This window comes from Dasypus novemcinctus, chromosome 12 (genome assembly GCF_030445035.2).
Source record: "Dasypus novemcinctus isolate mDasNov1 chromosome 12, mDasNov1.1.hap2, whole genome shotgun sequence".
Lineage (NCBI taxonomy): Eukaryota > Metazoa > Chordata > Mammalia > Cingulata > Dasypodidae > Dasypus > Dasypus novemcinctus.
This window is the reverse complement of record NC_080684.1, coordinates 52,367,104-52,385,109: the sequence shown is the minus strand read 5'-3', so window position 1 is coordinate 52,385,109 and position 18,006 is coordinate 52,367,104. Positions and strand designations below refer to the sequence as shown.

Below are 18,006 nucleotides of genomic sequence, written 5' to 3'. Positions count from 1 at the left end.
CTGTCAAATGTACAATTGAGTGGCTATTAATTACATTCTCAATACTGTGCTACCATCACCAACATTCATTACCTCAACTTTTTCATTTCAAATTGAAATCTGCAATTACTGAGTCACTCCCATTTACATGTAATCTTCCATTTGACTCTATGAAATTTGCTTATTCCAGGAATTTCCTCATTGTTTTATTACAGCTTCCTTTTAATAAGATATAATTCACATAGCATCCAACTCATTTAAACTGTATAATTTGATTGTTTTTAGTGTATTCACGGAGTTGTGCGACTATCATCGCATTTTTAGAACGTTTCCATCATCCCAAAAAGCAATGCTGTACCTTTTAGCTGTTACCCCTAATCCCCTATCCCTCCCAACCCCAGGCACCTACTAATATATTTTCAGTCTCTATACATTTGCCTATTCTGGACATATCATTTAAAGGAATCATATACCATGTGGTCTTTCATGACTGGCTTCTTGGCATGTTTTCAAGGTTCATCCATGCTGTAGCATGTATCAGTACTTCATTTCTTCAATGGCCAAATATTCCACTGATGGATATACCATCTTTTATTTATTTATTGACAGATATTTGGGCTGTTTCCACTTTTGGGTTTTTAAGAATAATTTTGCTATGAACATTCATGTACAAGTTTTTATTTTCAGAGCTCTCGGTATATACCTAGGAGTGGAATTGCTGGATCATATGGTAACTTTTTGTGGAACTCCTAAAATATACTAGTAGTTTATGAGGATTCTCTGTTTTTTTTTATTATAGCCATCCTAGTGAGTGTGAATTTACATCTCATTGTGGTTTTGATTTGCATTTTCCTACTGACTAATGATGTCAACCATTTTTCCATGTGCTCACTGTCCATTTCTTCTTTGGAGAAATGTCCATTCAAGCCTTTGCCCATTTTTCAGTTTTCTCTTTGTTCTTATGCTATAGGAGTTCTTTATATATTCTGGATACTAGACTCTTACCATATATATGATTTGTAAATATTTCCTTCCCTTCTGTAACTGCCTCTTCATTTTTTTGATGGTGTCCTTTGAAGCATAATTTTTTTAAAATTTTGATGAAGTTTCATTTATCTAGTTCTCCTTTAATTGCTTGTGCTTTTGGTGTTATAGCTAAGAAACCAATGCTTAATCCAAAGTCACAAAGATTTACACACTTTCTTCTTCTAAGAATTTTATAGTTTTAGCTTTTACATTCCAGTCTTGGATCCACTTCAAGTTAATTTTTGTAATATGGTGTGAGGTAGGGCCAAACTTCATTCTTTAACATGTGGATATCCAGTTGTTCCCTAGCATCATTTGTTGAAAACACACTTCTTTCCCTGTTGAATGATCTCTATGCCCTCACAAATATATGGTATGGTAATTTGGAGGTGTGTACCCCAGAAAAAACATGGTCTTAAACTTAACCCATTCCTGGGGTGTGAACCCATTGTAAGTAGGACCTTTTGATGGCGTTACTTCAGTGAAGGTGTGGTCCAATTCGACCAGAATGGGTCTTAATCCTATTACTGGAGTCCTTTATAAACAGAATGAAATTCGGACAGAGAGAAAGCCACAGAGGGCAGCCAGAAGCAGAGCATCAGTGGAATCACGAAGAGAAAGAAAAGGCCAGGAAAGGCCGCTATGCGTATTGCCATGTGATAAATAAGCTAAAGACCAAGGATGGCCATCAGTCAGCCTCAGAAAGCTGCAGTCTTTTGAGAGAAGCATCACTCTAACAATGCCTTACTTTGGATTTCTCCTAGCTTCAAAATTATGAGCCATTAAGTCCCCATTTTTAAACCAACTACTGAGCAGCCAAGAAAAGTAAAACATATGGGTGTATTTCTGGACTCTTTCTATTCCATAGATCAATATGTCCAGCCTTATGCCAGTACCACATGGTCTTGATTACTGTAGCATTGTAGTAAGTTTGAAATAAGGAAGTGTGAGTCCTCAAGCTTTGTTCTCCTTTTTCAAGATTGTTTTGGCTATTCTGGGTCCCTTGTATTTCTCTATTAGGATAGCTTGTCAATTTCTGCAAAAAATGTCAGAGGGATTTTGATATGTATTCAATTAAACCTGTTTATCAATTTGGGGAGTACTGCCATCTTAATAATCCTAAATTTTCCAATCAATGAACACAGGAGATTAAATGCGAACATTTAATTAGGTCTTTTTAAATGTCTTTCAATGATGTTTTATAATGTTCAGTGTCAAAGTCTTGTACTTCTTTTATTAGATTTGTTAAATTTATTCCTCTAAGTATTTTATTCTTTATTAGTTGCTTGTTTTGTGTTGTGTTGTTTTTAAGAGGTACTGGGGGTTGAACCTGGGACCTTGTACATGGAAGCAGATGTCCAACCACTGAGCTACATCAGCTACCGTATTTTATTCTTTTTGATGCTATTGTAAATGGAATTGGTGTTTTAATTTCATTTTCAGATTATTCATTGATAGTGTATAGAAATGCAACTGATTTTTCTGTATTGGTCTTGTAACCTGCTACCTTACTGAACTTATTAACTCTAGTAGTTTTTTTCCTTAATTGAAGCATGTTATTTAATTAGATCTCCTTTGATTTTTATTTATTTATTTTTCCTTTGATTTTTAAATCCATTCCAAAGTCTCATGATTTCTGCTTTGACCATGAATTACTTAGAAGTGTGTTCTTAAATGCAAATGTATGGGCAGCAAATTGGCTTCATTTTTAAGCTGATGACATTAAAGGCACTGTGGTCAAATTTGGTCAACTTGGCATTTATTGATGTTAGGTCTGTGATTTAGTGCACAGTTAATTTAGGTAAATATTCTATATGGGTTTAAAAAGGAAGGAAATGACTATCTTAAGAGGTAGGAGAGTGATTGCCTTTAGTGTGGGGGAGGGGCTTTTTATTGCAAAGAGGCACTTGAGTGATTTCTGGGTGCTGCCGCCGATGCTTCATAAGTTAAGAAGCTATTTTTGGCTCATATATTTTTTCCTCATGAGTGTTATATTTTGTGAATTCTTAATAACTGTTGGGAACAGCATTCAGACTTTCTATATTCTCACAAATCTTTCATCTGGTCGATCTATTGGTTACAGAGAGCAGTACAGAAAAATCTCCCCCTAATACTGTGGTTTGTCCAATTTTTCCCATAATTATGTCAACTTTTGTTATTTTGAGGTTATGTTATTGAGTACAAACAAATTCAGCATTGTTATAACTTCCAAGCAGATGATTACTCTTATTTATGTAGTAACTTTTTTTCTCCTAATAATGCTTTCTGTCTTATACCTATGCTGTCTGATATTAATACAGCTATACCAGTTTTCTTTAAAAAACTTAAAAATTAAAGTATAATTTACATATAACAAATTATATGTGTAATTTAATTTATATGTATATATAATAAAATTAACCCTTTTTAGTATAGTTCTACAAATCTTGGCAAACGGATACAGCTGTGAAACAAACACCACCACAATAAAAAATACAGAATAGTTCCAACATGCAGAAATTCCCTTACGCCCTTGGTAGTCAATCCCATCCCACAACCCCTACTACAACCACCGATCTGGTTCCTACCTCTGGAGTTTGGCCTTTGAAAGAAAATCATGTAAATTGAATCACAGAGTATGTAGCCTCTTGAGTTTAGCTTCTTTTACTTAGCAAAATGCATGTGAGAATTGTCTGTGTTTTGTTCTTTTGCTGCAGAACAGTATTCCACTGTATGAATGTACCACAGTTGATTCATTCCCCTGATGAGAGAAATTTGGGTTGTGTACAGTTTTTGGTGATTACAAATAAAGTCTCTCTAAGCTACATGTACAGGTTTGTTTCAACATGTTTTTTAAATTTTATTTTATTTTTGGGAAATACCTAGGAGTGGTTTTAGTAAATGTATATCTAATTACAAGAAATGGACAAACTTTTCCCCACAGTGGCCATGCCCATTTTGTATTCCCAGTAGCAATATATGAGAGTCCCCATTGCTCTACATCCTAGTCAGCACTTGATATTGTCAATTTTTTAAATGTTAGCCATTCTAATAAGTATGTAGTATTATCTCATTTTGCTTTTAATATGCACTTATATAATGGCTAATGATATTGTGTATTGTTTTATGTGCTTATTTTCCACCCACATCTTTTTGGTTGAAGTGTCTGTTCAAGTCTTTTGCCTTTTTTTTTTTTTTTTTTTGAGTTGTCTTTGTTGAGTATTGAGAGTTCTTTATAAATTCTGGATTCAAGTCCTTTATTTACTCATTCTGTGACTTATGTTTTCATTCTTTTAACAGTATTTTTCAAATGTCAGAAATTCTTAATTTTGATAAAGTCCAATTTACTGGTTTTTAAAATAGAGCATGCTTTTGCTGTTGTATCTATATTTTCCACTCAGCAAATGGCTCCCTTATTGTATCCTAGAGTTTGTGGGTATATTTTAATTTAATTTCAATTTATCCTTTTAATATGGATAAGTATCAGGGACTTGATTTTATACAGAGATCTCAATTCCAACACCTACCTTCAATAATCCCAAAGCCTTTCTCTGTCTATATCCTGGAAAGTCCCAAAGTTAGCAGGTCCACCCTGTAGCCACAATGTCAGATCATGCATGTGTTGTTCTGGCTTTAAGTTCTAGCTTCCTTTCTGGCACTGGCACCTGAGGATTTCCCTTTCTTTCTTGTACTCTTAGCTATACATTGAAAAAGAATGATGGTAACAGGTCATCCAGTATTTCTAAGTAAATGTAACAGGAGAGTTTTCAGGTGATGTAGTCTAATATAGTGCCAAAATAGTATATCTGCCATTAACTTCTTCATTTCTGCCCTCTGGTTCTGCATCCTACCCCTGTGTATGTGTGTTGAGTGTGTGTGCGTGTGCATGTGTACTATTACATAATTGCCAACATTATGGACTCTGGAGTCAGGCTGCCTGAGTTCAAATATCTTACCAGTTGTGTAACCTTGGGAAAGTTACTTAATTCTTTACTTTCTCATTTTATTCATCTGTAAAATGGAGATAACGCTAGTACCTCTATTGTACAGTTATTCTGAGGGTTAGATTAAACAACACAATTAGAATGCTTAGAACAGTGACTGGTACTTAGTAAGCTCCCAATAAATACAGCAATCATTATTCATATTAGAACTTAATAGCTATCCCCCTCTTTTATAAGATTTTTCAGTGATTCCCTAAGAGTAATGAAAGAATAACCTTGTACTGAAACCTACTAGAGAGAAAACTAGCCTGGGAACAGTTACTTTAATTTTCACTCTCTCTCAGTATACCTCTCAATTAAGAATGGCAAAAGTACAGCATCCTTGTCATCAAAGCCACATGTTAGGCCCATGCGAATAGCTAAACCATGCTCCCTTTTGTTTACAACACTTAAAAAATTTTTTTTTTAGGGAACAGATGCAGCTCAAGCAGCTGAGTGCCTGCCTCCCACATTGGAGATCCTGGGTTTGGTTCCCGATGTCTCATAAAGAAGACAAACAAACACCAAGCAGACAATGAGCAAAAACAATGAGCAGACAATGAGGAAAAACAAAAACAAAAACACAACAAGCAGACAAGAAAAAAAATGAGCAATAAGCAAAACAACAACAACAAGCAGACAACAAGCAAAAACAAATGAGTAGAGAATGGATGTGGCTCAAGCAGTTGAGCACCTGCTTCCCACACAGGAGGCCATGGGTTCAGTTCCCAGCACCTCCTAAAAAAAAAAAAAAAAGATGAGCAGAAAACAACAACAACAAGAGCAAACAACTAGTGCAAACAAAAAGCACACAGACAAGGGAGCCATCTGGGGGAGGGAAATGTTTTAATTAACAACTTTATTTCAAATTCACAAAAATAAAAGAACAGAAAAAGGCAGCTCACCAAGTTATGGAAAAACTACTCCTAAAAAGTTCTTTTTTTCAGGCACTTTATCCTATCTAACTCCAACTGCTAACTCAGTCTCCAGGTGACCTTACTAATCAAAGTTCCATGAAACCTATTTCCTCTAGCAATACCAATCACCCTCTGTTCACACTGTCCGTTCATCACTTTCCACCAGAAATTGTTCTACTAGAATGAAGCATGCGATTGTCCTCTGTTGTCTCCCAGCCAGTGCAGTTTCTTGTCTATCCAAGGAACTGCAGGGGCTCGCCTGAGCTTTGTGCACCCTCCGTATTTATAGGAAACGCCTAACGGTTCTTTTGAACTGGCCATTGATTACAGATTTTGCAGAAGATCCTACAACTCTAGCAACTGGGTGCTAAGTCTGGAAGATCAGTTTCTTCATCCCTATACACTTTCATTCATGTAAGAATAACCCGAGACTGGTGTCAGTGGCCTCAGATACTCTCCTTATCTTTGGAATTCTACTTAGTTTTTCCCTAGAGAAGCAGGAACACTGAAGCTCTTTTCTGGCTAATCTTTGATCAATTCTGTTACCCTTCCTATCACTCCAAAACAGTGATGCATTCTTGATTATTTACTATTTGTTTGCAAGATACCTCAACCATGCCCTCTCCTCCTAATTCTTAAATGCTGACAGAAATAATTAATGGACAAGTGTTTCACTTGTGCTAAACCAGTAGAGCCTGAGTTTTCAACAACCATATAGTCTTTCATGTCCTGGAAGCCAGACTTCATTTCTCCTAAGTAAACACTGAGTATAGGGTCCTTGCCTGGGGGATGACCTGGCCTGTGACAATCAGTCCCTGCAACCACTATTTGCAAATTCCATCTCCCTACAAAACAAATCTGATTGCTCACCTGCTTTGTTACTCTTGATTTAATTAGCGCACAGCTATCCTCAATTTTTGTAAGGTATGTTTTAGTTTCTGAAAATTGTTTCTTTTTTTTTGATATCAGTAATAGCCACAAGGATAGTGATCGTTATTTATTAAGAACTTCCTATAAGGTAGGCACTTTGCCATAGACACTATTGCATTTAATCCACCTAGTGAAATAAACAGGTAATCCCATTTTTGCAGATTAGGAAAACGAGGAGCAAATAAAAATAACAAATTTTAAAATTGCCCAAAGTTGCACATAAATGTAAACCCAGAACTCGAGCCCAGGTTGGCATGATTCCAAAGCTACCTTGTAACAGTTATACTTTTTTTTTTTTTTTTTAAGATTTATTTATTTATTTAATTTCCCCCCCTCCCCTGGTTGTCTGTTCTCGGTGTCTATTTGCTGCGTCTTGTTTCTTTGTCCGCTTCTGTTGTCGTCAGCGGCACGGGAAGTGTTGGCGGCGCCATTCCTGGGCAGGCTGCTCTTTCTTTTCACGCTGGGTGGCTCTCCTTATGGGTGCACTCCTTGCGCGTGGGGCTCCCCCACGCGGGGGACACCCCTGCGTGGCACGGCACTCCTTGCGCGCATCAGCACTGCGCATGGCCAGCTCCACACGGGTCAAGGAGGCCCGGGGTTTGAACCGCGGACCTCCCACGTGGTAGACGGACGCCCTAACCACTGGGCCAAAGTCTGTTTCCCACAGTTATACTTTTGAAGGCGTGTTAGCTGCCAGGCACTGTCCCAGGCACCTAACAGTGACCCTTTGAGGTAGTTATAATCAACCCCTTTCAAGCGGATGAGGAAAGTAAGGTGTAGAGGCCTCTGAGATCATCCCACATCAGCTAACTTTATAACAGATTCATTAGAATCCCTATTTATTTCCATTCTTCATTGGTTTCCATCCTAGTGGAATTTTATAGATGCAGTGTTTTAGACTAGTTTCAATCCAGTATTTTCTTGCTAATAATCTTGTATTTGAGATTTATTTTTAAGCATGGTTCATAGGTCACAGTAAGGCCCTTGCTTTTATAGACTGGTTTAAGAAAGTGGATTTAAAAAAATAAAAATAAAACCAGCTGTGTGCAAATATTAAATGGAGAAAACGGACCATTTTGTTCTAGGACATCAATATTTACTTCACATTTAAACAACTCTCTTCTGTTTTCTGCAAATTTTCACTGAAACAATAGTTCTCAAAGTGTGGCCAGTGGACCATCAGCATCAGTATCTCCTGGGAACTTGTTGGGAACGCAAATTCTCAAGCTCCAAGTCACAACTGTTAAAATAGAAAGCGGGGTGGAGTTTCTGATTCAGAAAGTCTAGGATGAGGTCTGAAAATTTACATTTCTAACAAGTCTCCAGATGATGCTGTTTTTGTGTTTTCCAACTCTTTAGATCTATTTTAAAATAAAGTAGCTCTGATTAATACAATTATATAAATACATTTATTAACGAGAAAAAGAAATGGATTAAACTTTGACTTTCTAGGATTTAATTTTCTCCAACAAGATGTAGTGTCAATATAGGCTGTTATGATATAGTCAAATTAGAACTAGTAAACTGGACATTGGATAAGGTTTCAAAATCCACTTAGTCTTCTGCATCAATGAAGAAGCAAGTCTGATATTCCTGCACTTGTGCTTTAGTTTGTCCAGTGACCTTCTAGGGTAACCAATCTGCTGGATTCTGCTACCCAAGAGAGCAAATGCATACGATGAATTTATTTAAATTAGTTCACTTATAGAAATGATCATAAATTTAAATAATTTAGTAAACATAATGATTCAAAGTTTATAACAAAGCTTATTTTTAAAGAATAGGAGAGGCTACAGCTACAACTAAAAAGCACAAAGTTTTACACAGTGATATATGGGTCCTAGAGAATACCTAAGGTGCAGATGAGGGCTGGTTAGAAACATACACAATATTAAAACCCATTCTGTTCAATATTTTACTGTAATTAAGGCAATTGTAACACAAATGTACTGCTTATCTAGGACCTCAACTGAAAATTAAATTCTGCTAAAAACTGAAAAATCTTTAAAAACTCAAAGTAAAACTTTACCTTCAATAAATAAGAGCCAGAAGTCATTTAAATAAACAAAACAGGTAAAAAAATTTCTAAAAAGCCTTATAAATTTCATTCAAGTTTGTGACAAATGAATTTTCCACCAAACTGTAATGAAAATATATTGTAACATCACAAATCTCTTTTGATGCCGACATGGTATTTATATTTCATGATTTAAGAACTTTTTATTAAAAGACCGATAGAGAAGTTCATTTAGGGCTATGTATTTCTTTCTCTAAACCTGACAATTATAATAGGAAATCAGTAGATCATAAAACAAAACTTGGTTTCTGATTAGTTTTTAGATATATACTTTTTGGAAGACCTTACAAAGAATTGAAATCTTCATAAATGATACACAAAAATAAAGGTTAGTGATGGATCATGATAAAGAATTTGAGACATGCAGATTCTAACATCCTGCAGATTAGATTGTTTTAAAAGAACTACACAATAGGTTGACTATTAATATATTCTAAGCAGTACTTTTGACTCCAATCACATTATTCCTCTACTCAAAAAACTTCCATGGCTTTGATAACAGTTTCCTATTACTAATAACAAAATCGTAATGGCTTAAAACAACACAAGTGTATTTTCTTACAGTTCTGGAGGTGAGAAGTCTGAAATGGGTCCCCCTGGGCTAAAATCAAGGTGTCAGCAGGACTGCATTCCTTTCTGGGGGCTCTAGGGAAGAATCCGATTCCTTGCCTTTTTCCAGCTTCTAGGGACTGCCCACATTCCTTGGTTTGTGGCCCCTTCCAAATTCAAAGTTAGCAATGGCCAGCTAAATCTTTCTCAAATCACCTCACTTGGATCTCCTTTTCTGCCTCCCTCTTCCACATTTAAGGACTCCTGTGGTTTACATTGGGTCCCAGATAATCCAGGACAATCACCCTATTTTAATGTCAGCTGATGAGCAAACTTAATTCCGTCTCCAATCTTATGTCCCTTTTGCCATGTACCACAGCATATTCACAGGCAGACACCTTTGGGGGCAGGGCATTATTCTGCCCATCAGCACTTCCCACTGTCCACCAAAACCATGCTGGCCGTCAAGGACCTCTACTCCATGGTCCCAGCTTCTCTCTGCCTTACTCCCAAGGCCTGTCTCTCCAAGTGCCCTGCCCTGTGCTCCAGCCTGATCCCCCAACACACCTCAAACTGCCCAGCTCCACAGCTGCTCTTTGCATTTTCCCTTCCCTGACAGTCTCAACAAGATGAAAATGTTATTTATTATTAAAGTTTCACAGCGAATATTTTTTTTCCCCATGAAGCTTTCCCCCTAAACTTTCCCCTCTGGACAGTCATATCATATTGTTTGTACCTCCTTATAGAACTTACTATTTTGTCTGGCTTGATAGCTGTGTTCTTATCTCTTTAGCTAGATTAAAATCTTGAGGTCAGAGATTTATGGATTCATTTCCATTTATTGGTCTGTTAGGTATATCTAAAATGGAACCCTTGATTTTCCTCACACTCCTGGAAACCAACTCCTTCTCCTTTTGTTTCTTTAGCACTGCCACCCGCTGGTCTGAACTGCATCATCTCTTTTGTGTTCCACTGGGCTCCTTGCTTCCATTCTTGCCTTCTGCATCTCTCACTGTCCTTGCTCTTCTTCACAAGCCTGGTATCCACTTCCTCAGGGCCTTTCCATGCGCTGTTCCCTCTGCCTGTAGAACACTCTTTCTCCAGATGGGCACACGATGCATTCATTCCGCACGTCCTTCAGGCTTCTGCTCACTCCCTCACATTCTTTGGGACCATGCCCAAATGCCACTTCATCAGAGATGCCTTCTTGACCATCCTATCTAAAAGAGCAGCCCGCTGTTCCTTCCATCACTGTCTATACCCCTACCCTCTTGAATTTTCTTTATAGTACATATTACAAAATGACTTTACATTATAAATTTGTTCTCATCTGTCACCTGCCACCAAAATGTAAGCTCTATAAAGGCACAGACTTTGTTTTGATCTCTATTTTAGTTTCAGAACCTGGAAGCATGCATAGCACAGAGTAGGCACTTACTATTTGTTAAGTGGGGGAGTGGATGTGGCTCAAGTGGTTGAGAGCCTGCTTCCCTCATGCGAGGGTCTGGGTTCTGTCCCCAGTGCCTCCTAAACACAAACAAACAAACAAAAAACACAAACAACAAGCAAACAAACAAAAAAACCAACTCAGGGGAGTCAATACAGCTCAGTGGTTGAGCGCCAGCTTCCCACACACGAGGTCCCAGGTTCAATCCCTGGCTCCTGTACCTCAAAAAAAAAAAAAAAAAATATATATATATATATATATATTTATGCATATATTTGTTAAATGAAAGAACTCAGTTTTATATGTCCTGCAGTGTCTTGCCCGGTTCTTTAATCATAATAGATATTGAATTATTTGTTATACTGAATTTTGGGTACACACCTGCTGTATGAGGAAAAACTTGACTGGTCTTTTTCCTCAATTCCTGAAGAAGCCACCTCAGAATCTTTGGAATTTCCTGTGACAGGAGTGTCTTTTGTTCTTCATGGTGGGTCCTGGATCATACCTGATAGTTCAAATGATATCAAGACGGCAAGGAGGGGCCAGCCACAGCTGCAGCTTTAGGACGGAGCTGGCCACATCAGAAAGACCAACCAGGTAATGAGCAGGGGGCTGGGGCTTTGAGCCCTGACATATCAGCACCTCCCTGACTTCTGGGAGGGAGGGAGGGTGGCAGATTGAGCCCAGCCGTGTGGGCACTGATTCCATCCATCATGCCTATGTAATAAGACCCCACCTAAAGTCAAGACACCAGAAACCCAGCGTAGCTTTCACGATTGAGCAAACACATGGCTGCTGTGCCGAGAGGGTGATGCGTTCTGATGGAGGACATGGAAGTTTGCATTTGAGACCCTCCCAGACTTTACCTTGTCTTTTCTTTTAGTATCTTCTTATTTGTACCCTTTTCCTATAATAAAATTATAACTGTCTCGTACTTTCAGTGATTTCTGTGAGCTGTTCCAGCAAGTTATCAACCCAAGTGGGTAGTGGGAAACAGTTGGTCAGAAGGGTGGGGTTGCCTTGGCCCCCAAATTTGTGAATGGTGCTTGAAATAAAGGGCAATCTTGTAGAGGATTGCCCTTCCCCTGTGGAATCTGGCCTAACTCTCGGTGGTTAGAGTCAGAATTGAACTGGAGTGAGTTAACTGCTGTATCTGCAGTTGGTGTCAGAAGCTGTTGTGGAAGCTGTTGTGGAAGTTGTAAAGATTTTTTTTTTTTAAGATTTATTTTTTATTTATTTCTCTCCCCTTCCCCCGCTTCCCCCAGTTGTCTGCTCTCTGTGTCCATTTGCTGTGCGTTCCTCTGTGACAATTTCTATCCTTACCAGCAGCACCGGGAATCTGTGTTTCCTTTTGTTGCATCATCTTGTTATGTCAGATCTCCAATTGTGCGGCACCATTCCTGGGCAGGCTGCACTTTCTTTCGTGCTGGGCGGCTCTCCTTATGGGGCACACTCCTTGCTCATGGGGCTCCCCTCCGCAGGCGACACCCCTGTGTGGCAGGGCACTCCTTGCATGCATTAGCACTGTGCACGGGCCAGCTCCACACGGGTCAAGGAGGCCCGAGGTTTGAACCTTGGACTTTCCATGTGGTAGGTGGACACCCTATCCATTGGGCCAAGTCCGCTTCCCGTAAAGATTTTTTGATAACCCACACAACACCAAAATTTATTTACTATATTACCAGAAGAAAAACCATCAAGATAGCCACTTTTTTCATGGAGACATAAAGATTGGAGAGAATTTGTCCCAATTCAGCTTGGCCTTTTATTACTTAATTCTGACAGCACATACCTCCCTAGACCACCACGTAGATCACACTGAATATTTATTTCTAGGATGGATAGAGTTTTGGAAAGTAACTATAACAAGTCCAAATCTTGTAAAACTAAAGAAGGCTTGTATTAAAGGGATGACTCACAAGAGGCCACACTGTCTACACAGACAATCAGTGGGGGAGGTGGGCACAATAAAGTTTAGAAGCAGTCGGATGTGAAGGTACCAGCTAGGTGACTGTGAGCCGTGATGCGCTGTAGTTGGGTACATCCAGCTTCAGTGGCTATAGCTAAAGCCTAAATTGTCCTTGAGTTCCACCTGTTTTCCTTCGCTCCAATGCGTTTCTCTCACTTTTGTAGTACTGGTATCTTAGAAACAGACCTTTGTCCTATGTTTCTAGGTTTTTAATATCAAAAGTAGAAAAAAATTAAAAATAAAACACATAGTCAGCATGGGGGTATCCCCTATATTTTTTATGTGACATATGTATAATTTAAGTATCTTTAAAAAATAAATAAATAAATAAATAAAAGATGGACAAACAAAACAAAACAAAACACATAGTCTTCTAATCACACATTCTCCCTTATCCCATACACAGGAGGGTAGTTTTTCAAATTCATTTTTTGTCATCCAATGTACATATTGACACAAAAGCTAATGTCTGGAACTAAGTTCATTTAATTTAAATTATCCCATTTTAAATTATTATTCCCACACTAGTTTTAAACGTTTCTCTACCTTGCCTTCAGAATTCCTTGAGTGCCTCTTTCATACCAAGTCCCTATATATTCAGTAGCATCAATAATATCTTTTAACCTAAAAACACAAATATTAATCACAATGAATTCTTTTTGGTTCTGATTTTCTTGCTTTTCTTGCACAATAGTTGAGTAAATTCTCAAACCAGTGGATTTCACCCTGTCTACACATTAGAATCACTGGCAGAACTTCTACAAAATACTGATGATTAGGTCCCTTTTAACACCAAAGCGGAATCAGAATCTCTAAAGCAGGGGTACTTAAGAAGGGGTCCGATAGTTTGAATTGAAAAAGAAAAAAAACATTCTTGTGGGAACGTGTCAGTACGAGTGTGATATATTTAATAAATAATACACAGTATACTGTGGACTTAGTAAGGCATCTGTGGTTTTCACTTGACTGGCAAAGGAGTCCCTGGAACAAAAAAGGTTAAGAATCCCTGCTCTAAAGGCTGGACCCAGGAGTAAGAATTTTTAAAAGCTCCTCAGGTGTCTCTAATGTGCAGCCACAGTTGAGAACCACTGCTCTTGGCTTTTGGCACACACAAGTGTGAGTCACAAAGAGATAATGCAGTGATGGGATTAGTAGCAGGAGGAAGCTGAGCAGAAATTTAAGAGTTTGCTACAGTCAAGCCACAGAGCAGATCATTTCCTTGTGGACAATTAGTTGACTTGAATACGACATTATGTGACTGATAACGTGATTGCTTTAGACATAATTCAAAACACAAATAAATAAATTGAATAGGACTGAAGGATATATTAAAGAAACTATTAGTCAAAGATCAAATTTATTCACAGTACCTTCTTTACTAATCTATGACTTAAACAGTTATATGTTCTTTGTAGTAATTTTGCCACTTTCCTGCCTTACTTTGCTGTAATTAAGGCCATACACTCAAGGGGAGAAGGAAATCCATGTTCTATTTTTGTAAGAAGTGGTTTCCTAAGTGGTTTCTGGTGGTGACAAAGAAAAGGTGAAGATGGCAGGAAACCATGGCACCTTAGGGAATCCGGATACTCTAAAAGGGAATGGCTGGAAACCTAAATAGGCCTTGAATAACCAGGTAAGGGCAGGAAAAGAAAAGATCTACACAATGCAAGATGCAACAGGAACAGGCAATGGGTATTGTCTAACTGTAATGTAATGGCACTGCTGAAACACTGCTTATGTACTTGCACCGTACTTTGGTTATGCTGAATTTTTCCATCAGTAATAGCCTACAAGAATTTCCAAATTGAGCACTTACTGACCAAAAGTAGAAAGGTGACTGCTACAAAACATTTCTATAAATGCTACAATGCAATGATAATTTGGATGAAGAGATATATATTGGTTCGGCTGAGGAAACCTTGAGTAAACTGGCTGTGATGTTTTCATCGTTTTATAACATAAATATACCTTTCTTCTCAATCTGTTATTTCCTGAACACTTTACCACATAAAATGCTATTTTGTTCAGGTACTTCTTCAAAACAACTGTTGCCAGGATCTGAATTGGTACTGGGATAAAAAAAAGAGACTATTTGCAAAAGGAAAAAAAGAGAAAAATTTTAGCATTACATAAAGCATTGTGTTTATACCCAAGTGACTTAAAATTCTACATCCTAATGATTCCAATGTACTTTTCCTGTAAGAGTCTTTAAAATTGCCTGGAAATTGTGAAGTATTGTGAAGTAAAATTTTTTGCAGAAAATTTTATTTTCTCAATGTCATGATTAGATAGTAGTAGTTTACTGGTATACATGTATATAATTTATCAATGTCTGAACAACTATCTTAAAATAATAAGCAATGTTTCACCAACTTTAACATCACCTCCTAAATGATAAACTACAGTAAAATCATTACTACTGCTTGGCACCTTTCTCTGATATTATTGGTTTAATTCTGAAGAAGAAGAAGAAAAAAGGGTGTTTCTAAAACCCACAGATTTCTTTTTTAAATTCTTGAGCACTAAGAACATGAATTTACATTTGTCTTTGAGCCATTATTGCTTCCTCAAGGGCTTGAACATTACACTCCACCCTCATTAAATTCCAAGATTTAAATTCTGTATTTCTGAATTCACATTCCTATATTCACTGCTTGTATATTACCTCTAGTTTTTAAAGTAAATGAAATAGTCATTTGTTGGCTGGAACATTATTTTGAGAGGAGTTATGTTTAAAAGAATTCCTGTTTATTTACCAAATTCAATAATGTATTGTTTAGGAGATAAGAGCATGTGTTTTACTATAGGGTCATGGGAGGCTTATTCTAAAAACCTTTTAAAAATTAATATAGAATTTTTTTTCTTTCTGATTGTTACAAATAAATATAGCTTGTCACATTCAATAGGAAATTTTCCTGTGTACACAACTTTCCTTCCCTTCTGGAAGGCTTTCCTGCTTGATCTTCAAGCACAGTACTCCCAAGGAGTTAGGGAAAAGGTGAGCAATTCTTAGGAAAAAACTTATAGGACGGTTCAGCAACCGTTAAGAAAGACCAAGAGAAGAAAAACTAAAACCTTCTTGTGGAACGCAGAGCACTACAAAGCCCAAAGCCAAATTAGTTCACAGACTGAGAACATTGCTTTTCAAAAGTTTTTTTTTTCCCCCCTCTACTGGGAACAGTTTTCCAAGTCTCTGTCTGACCTCCATCCCGCAAGTCCTAACCAGGTTTGTTTGAGCTAGCTCCTTCGCTCTCTTCTCTTTTCTCTTCTCTTTCTGTCTCCCTGTCTCTCACTCTCGGCTTGCGAAACTGAAAAAAAGTTGTCAGGGAAGGAATATCGGTTTATTCCACCACGGGTTTTCTATTTTCAGTTTTTTTTTTATTTGTTTGTTTTTTGTTTTTTTTGTTTACCGTTCACAAAAAAATGGACCTACACGGAATTTCGCATTTCATTCCAGGGCGTCTGTCGACCCTCTTTTAAAGTTCATCTTTGGATCCCAAGTTAAAAACATCAGTCTAAAGCTAAAAGGCAAAGACCCTCTAACGTCTTTCGAAGGACTTAAAATCTCCCTAACTTCCTGAAGAAGGTCATTTATTTCATTCTAGTTTTCAGGCGGTCAGATGGAGCTCAGACATCGACCGCGCGTTGGAGTGGGTGGATCCCCGGTGCCCACTTTAATCAAAGGAAAAGTTAACTTTCGGCTCCATGCATTTCATCAAACCCCATGCTATGGACCTGGGCTGAGCCGTGGACTCAAAATCTGAGACCCAGCAGGACAGATGTGTAAAGAAGATCTCTGGGCAGCACAGTTCCTCGCGCACAAACCCAGGCGGGAGGACTGGAGCTCCAGGGCTCCCCCCATGTATTTACTTCTGATTTGAGAACAACCTCCGATGCTTGCCTCCTCCCAGAAGGCGAGTTCACCCCAAACCCACTCTACGCGGGGTCTAACACTGATGTCGCCCCCTAACCCTCAGAGGTAAGGCAGGAAAATCCTCCCGCATCCTTCCTTAGGGGCCCTGGGCGCGCGGGGCTTCCTTACCTTGGGGTTCGTCAACAGCTGGTGCTCGTCGCTGTGCAGCAGCGCCCTAGAGTTGGACTCGGAGTTGTTCACGTAAACCTGGACACAGGGGTACTGAGAGGTGCCCCTGCAGTCGGCGCCACAGGTGAAGGTGCACTCGAACACCTCGCCAATCTGCTGCACCGACAGCACCGTGCAGTTGGCGGCCGTGGCTTGCAGATCCTGCAGCGCGGGACTGAGCCAGCAGAAGCCGAAGATGAAGAGCGACACGACGCCGGAGATGATGAGAAACAAGCCGAGCCGGATGCTCTTGTCCTCGGCTTCCGTGTACTCGTAAGCCACCCGGAGCTTCGCCATCGCCCCCCACTCGCGGCGGCTGGCGCGCTCCCCCCGCCCCCTCCCGCCCCCGGCGCGGAGCCCGCCTGCCTCGGGCGGGAGGAGCCCCACCGCCGTCGCGCGGCAGCCGGGGAGTGGGCGGCGAGGGGGAACGCGCGAGAACAAAGGGGCCGAGGCGGCGACGCCCCCGGCGGCGGCGGCTGCTGCCCCCGACCCTCCCGTCCGCACCCGCCCGGGCCCGGGAGGTTCTCGGTGCAGCCGCCGCTTCAGTGTCTCCGGCACCCCAGGGCGCAAGGCGCGCCCGGGCGGCTCCAGCCTCCAGCGCCCCCTGCCAGCTGCCGCCCCCGCGCGCTCTCCGCCTCCCCCACCCCGCCTCCTCTCGCCGGGTGTCTCCCTGTCTCCATCGCCTGCCTGCCCCTCTTCTGCCCACTCGCCGGGCAACTCCCCGGAGGGTCCCCGAGGTTTCACCCCTGGGCTCCTCCGCGCCGGAGGCACCTCCTCCTGGCTCCACCTGGCACAGCCCGGGGCCCGCGTGCCCCACCCCGCCCAAGGGCGTCTCCTGTGGGCGATCGGACCGGCGAGCACCCGGGGCCGCAGCGGTTTGCGCTCAGCATCGTCGTTCAGTCCCCCTGGAAGGAGGTCTGCGATGCAAGCTTAGGATCAATATAGCTTAATGGGAGTGAAAGTAAATAAATAAAGAAATGAATAAATAAATAAACAAAAAATAAAACTAAATAAGGACATTAAGGAGGAGGTAGTACAAATGGAGCGGCGGAAATCTTGAATTCCACAT

The 18,006-nt window shown here is 39.9% G+C and overlaps 1 protein-coding gene across 1 annotated transcript in view; it reads right to left on the bottom strand.

Annotated features, from left to right (window-relative positions):
• KCNMB4 (potassium calcium-activated channel subfamily M regulatory beta subunit 4) overlaps nt 1–17,279 on the bottom strand; it is a 79,788-nt gene extending 62,509 nt beyond the window's left edge. The window contains exon 1 of the mRNA XM_058308419.1: nt 16,899–17,279. Coding sequence (XP_058164402.1) covers nt 16,899–17,234 — 336 coding nt within the window. The 5' untranslated portion in view covers nt 17,235–17,279. The remainder of the gene's footprint in view (nt 1–16,898) is intronic.
• Between the last annotated feature and the right edge of the window lie 727 nt (nt 17,280–18,006).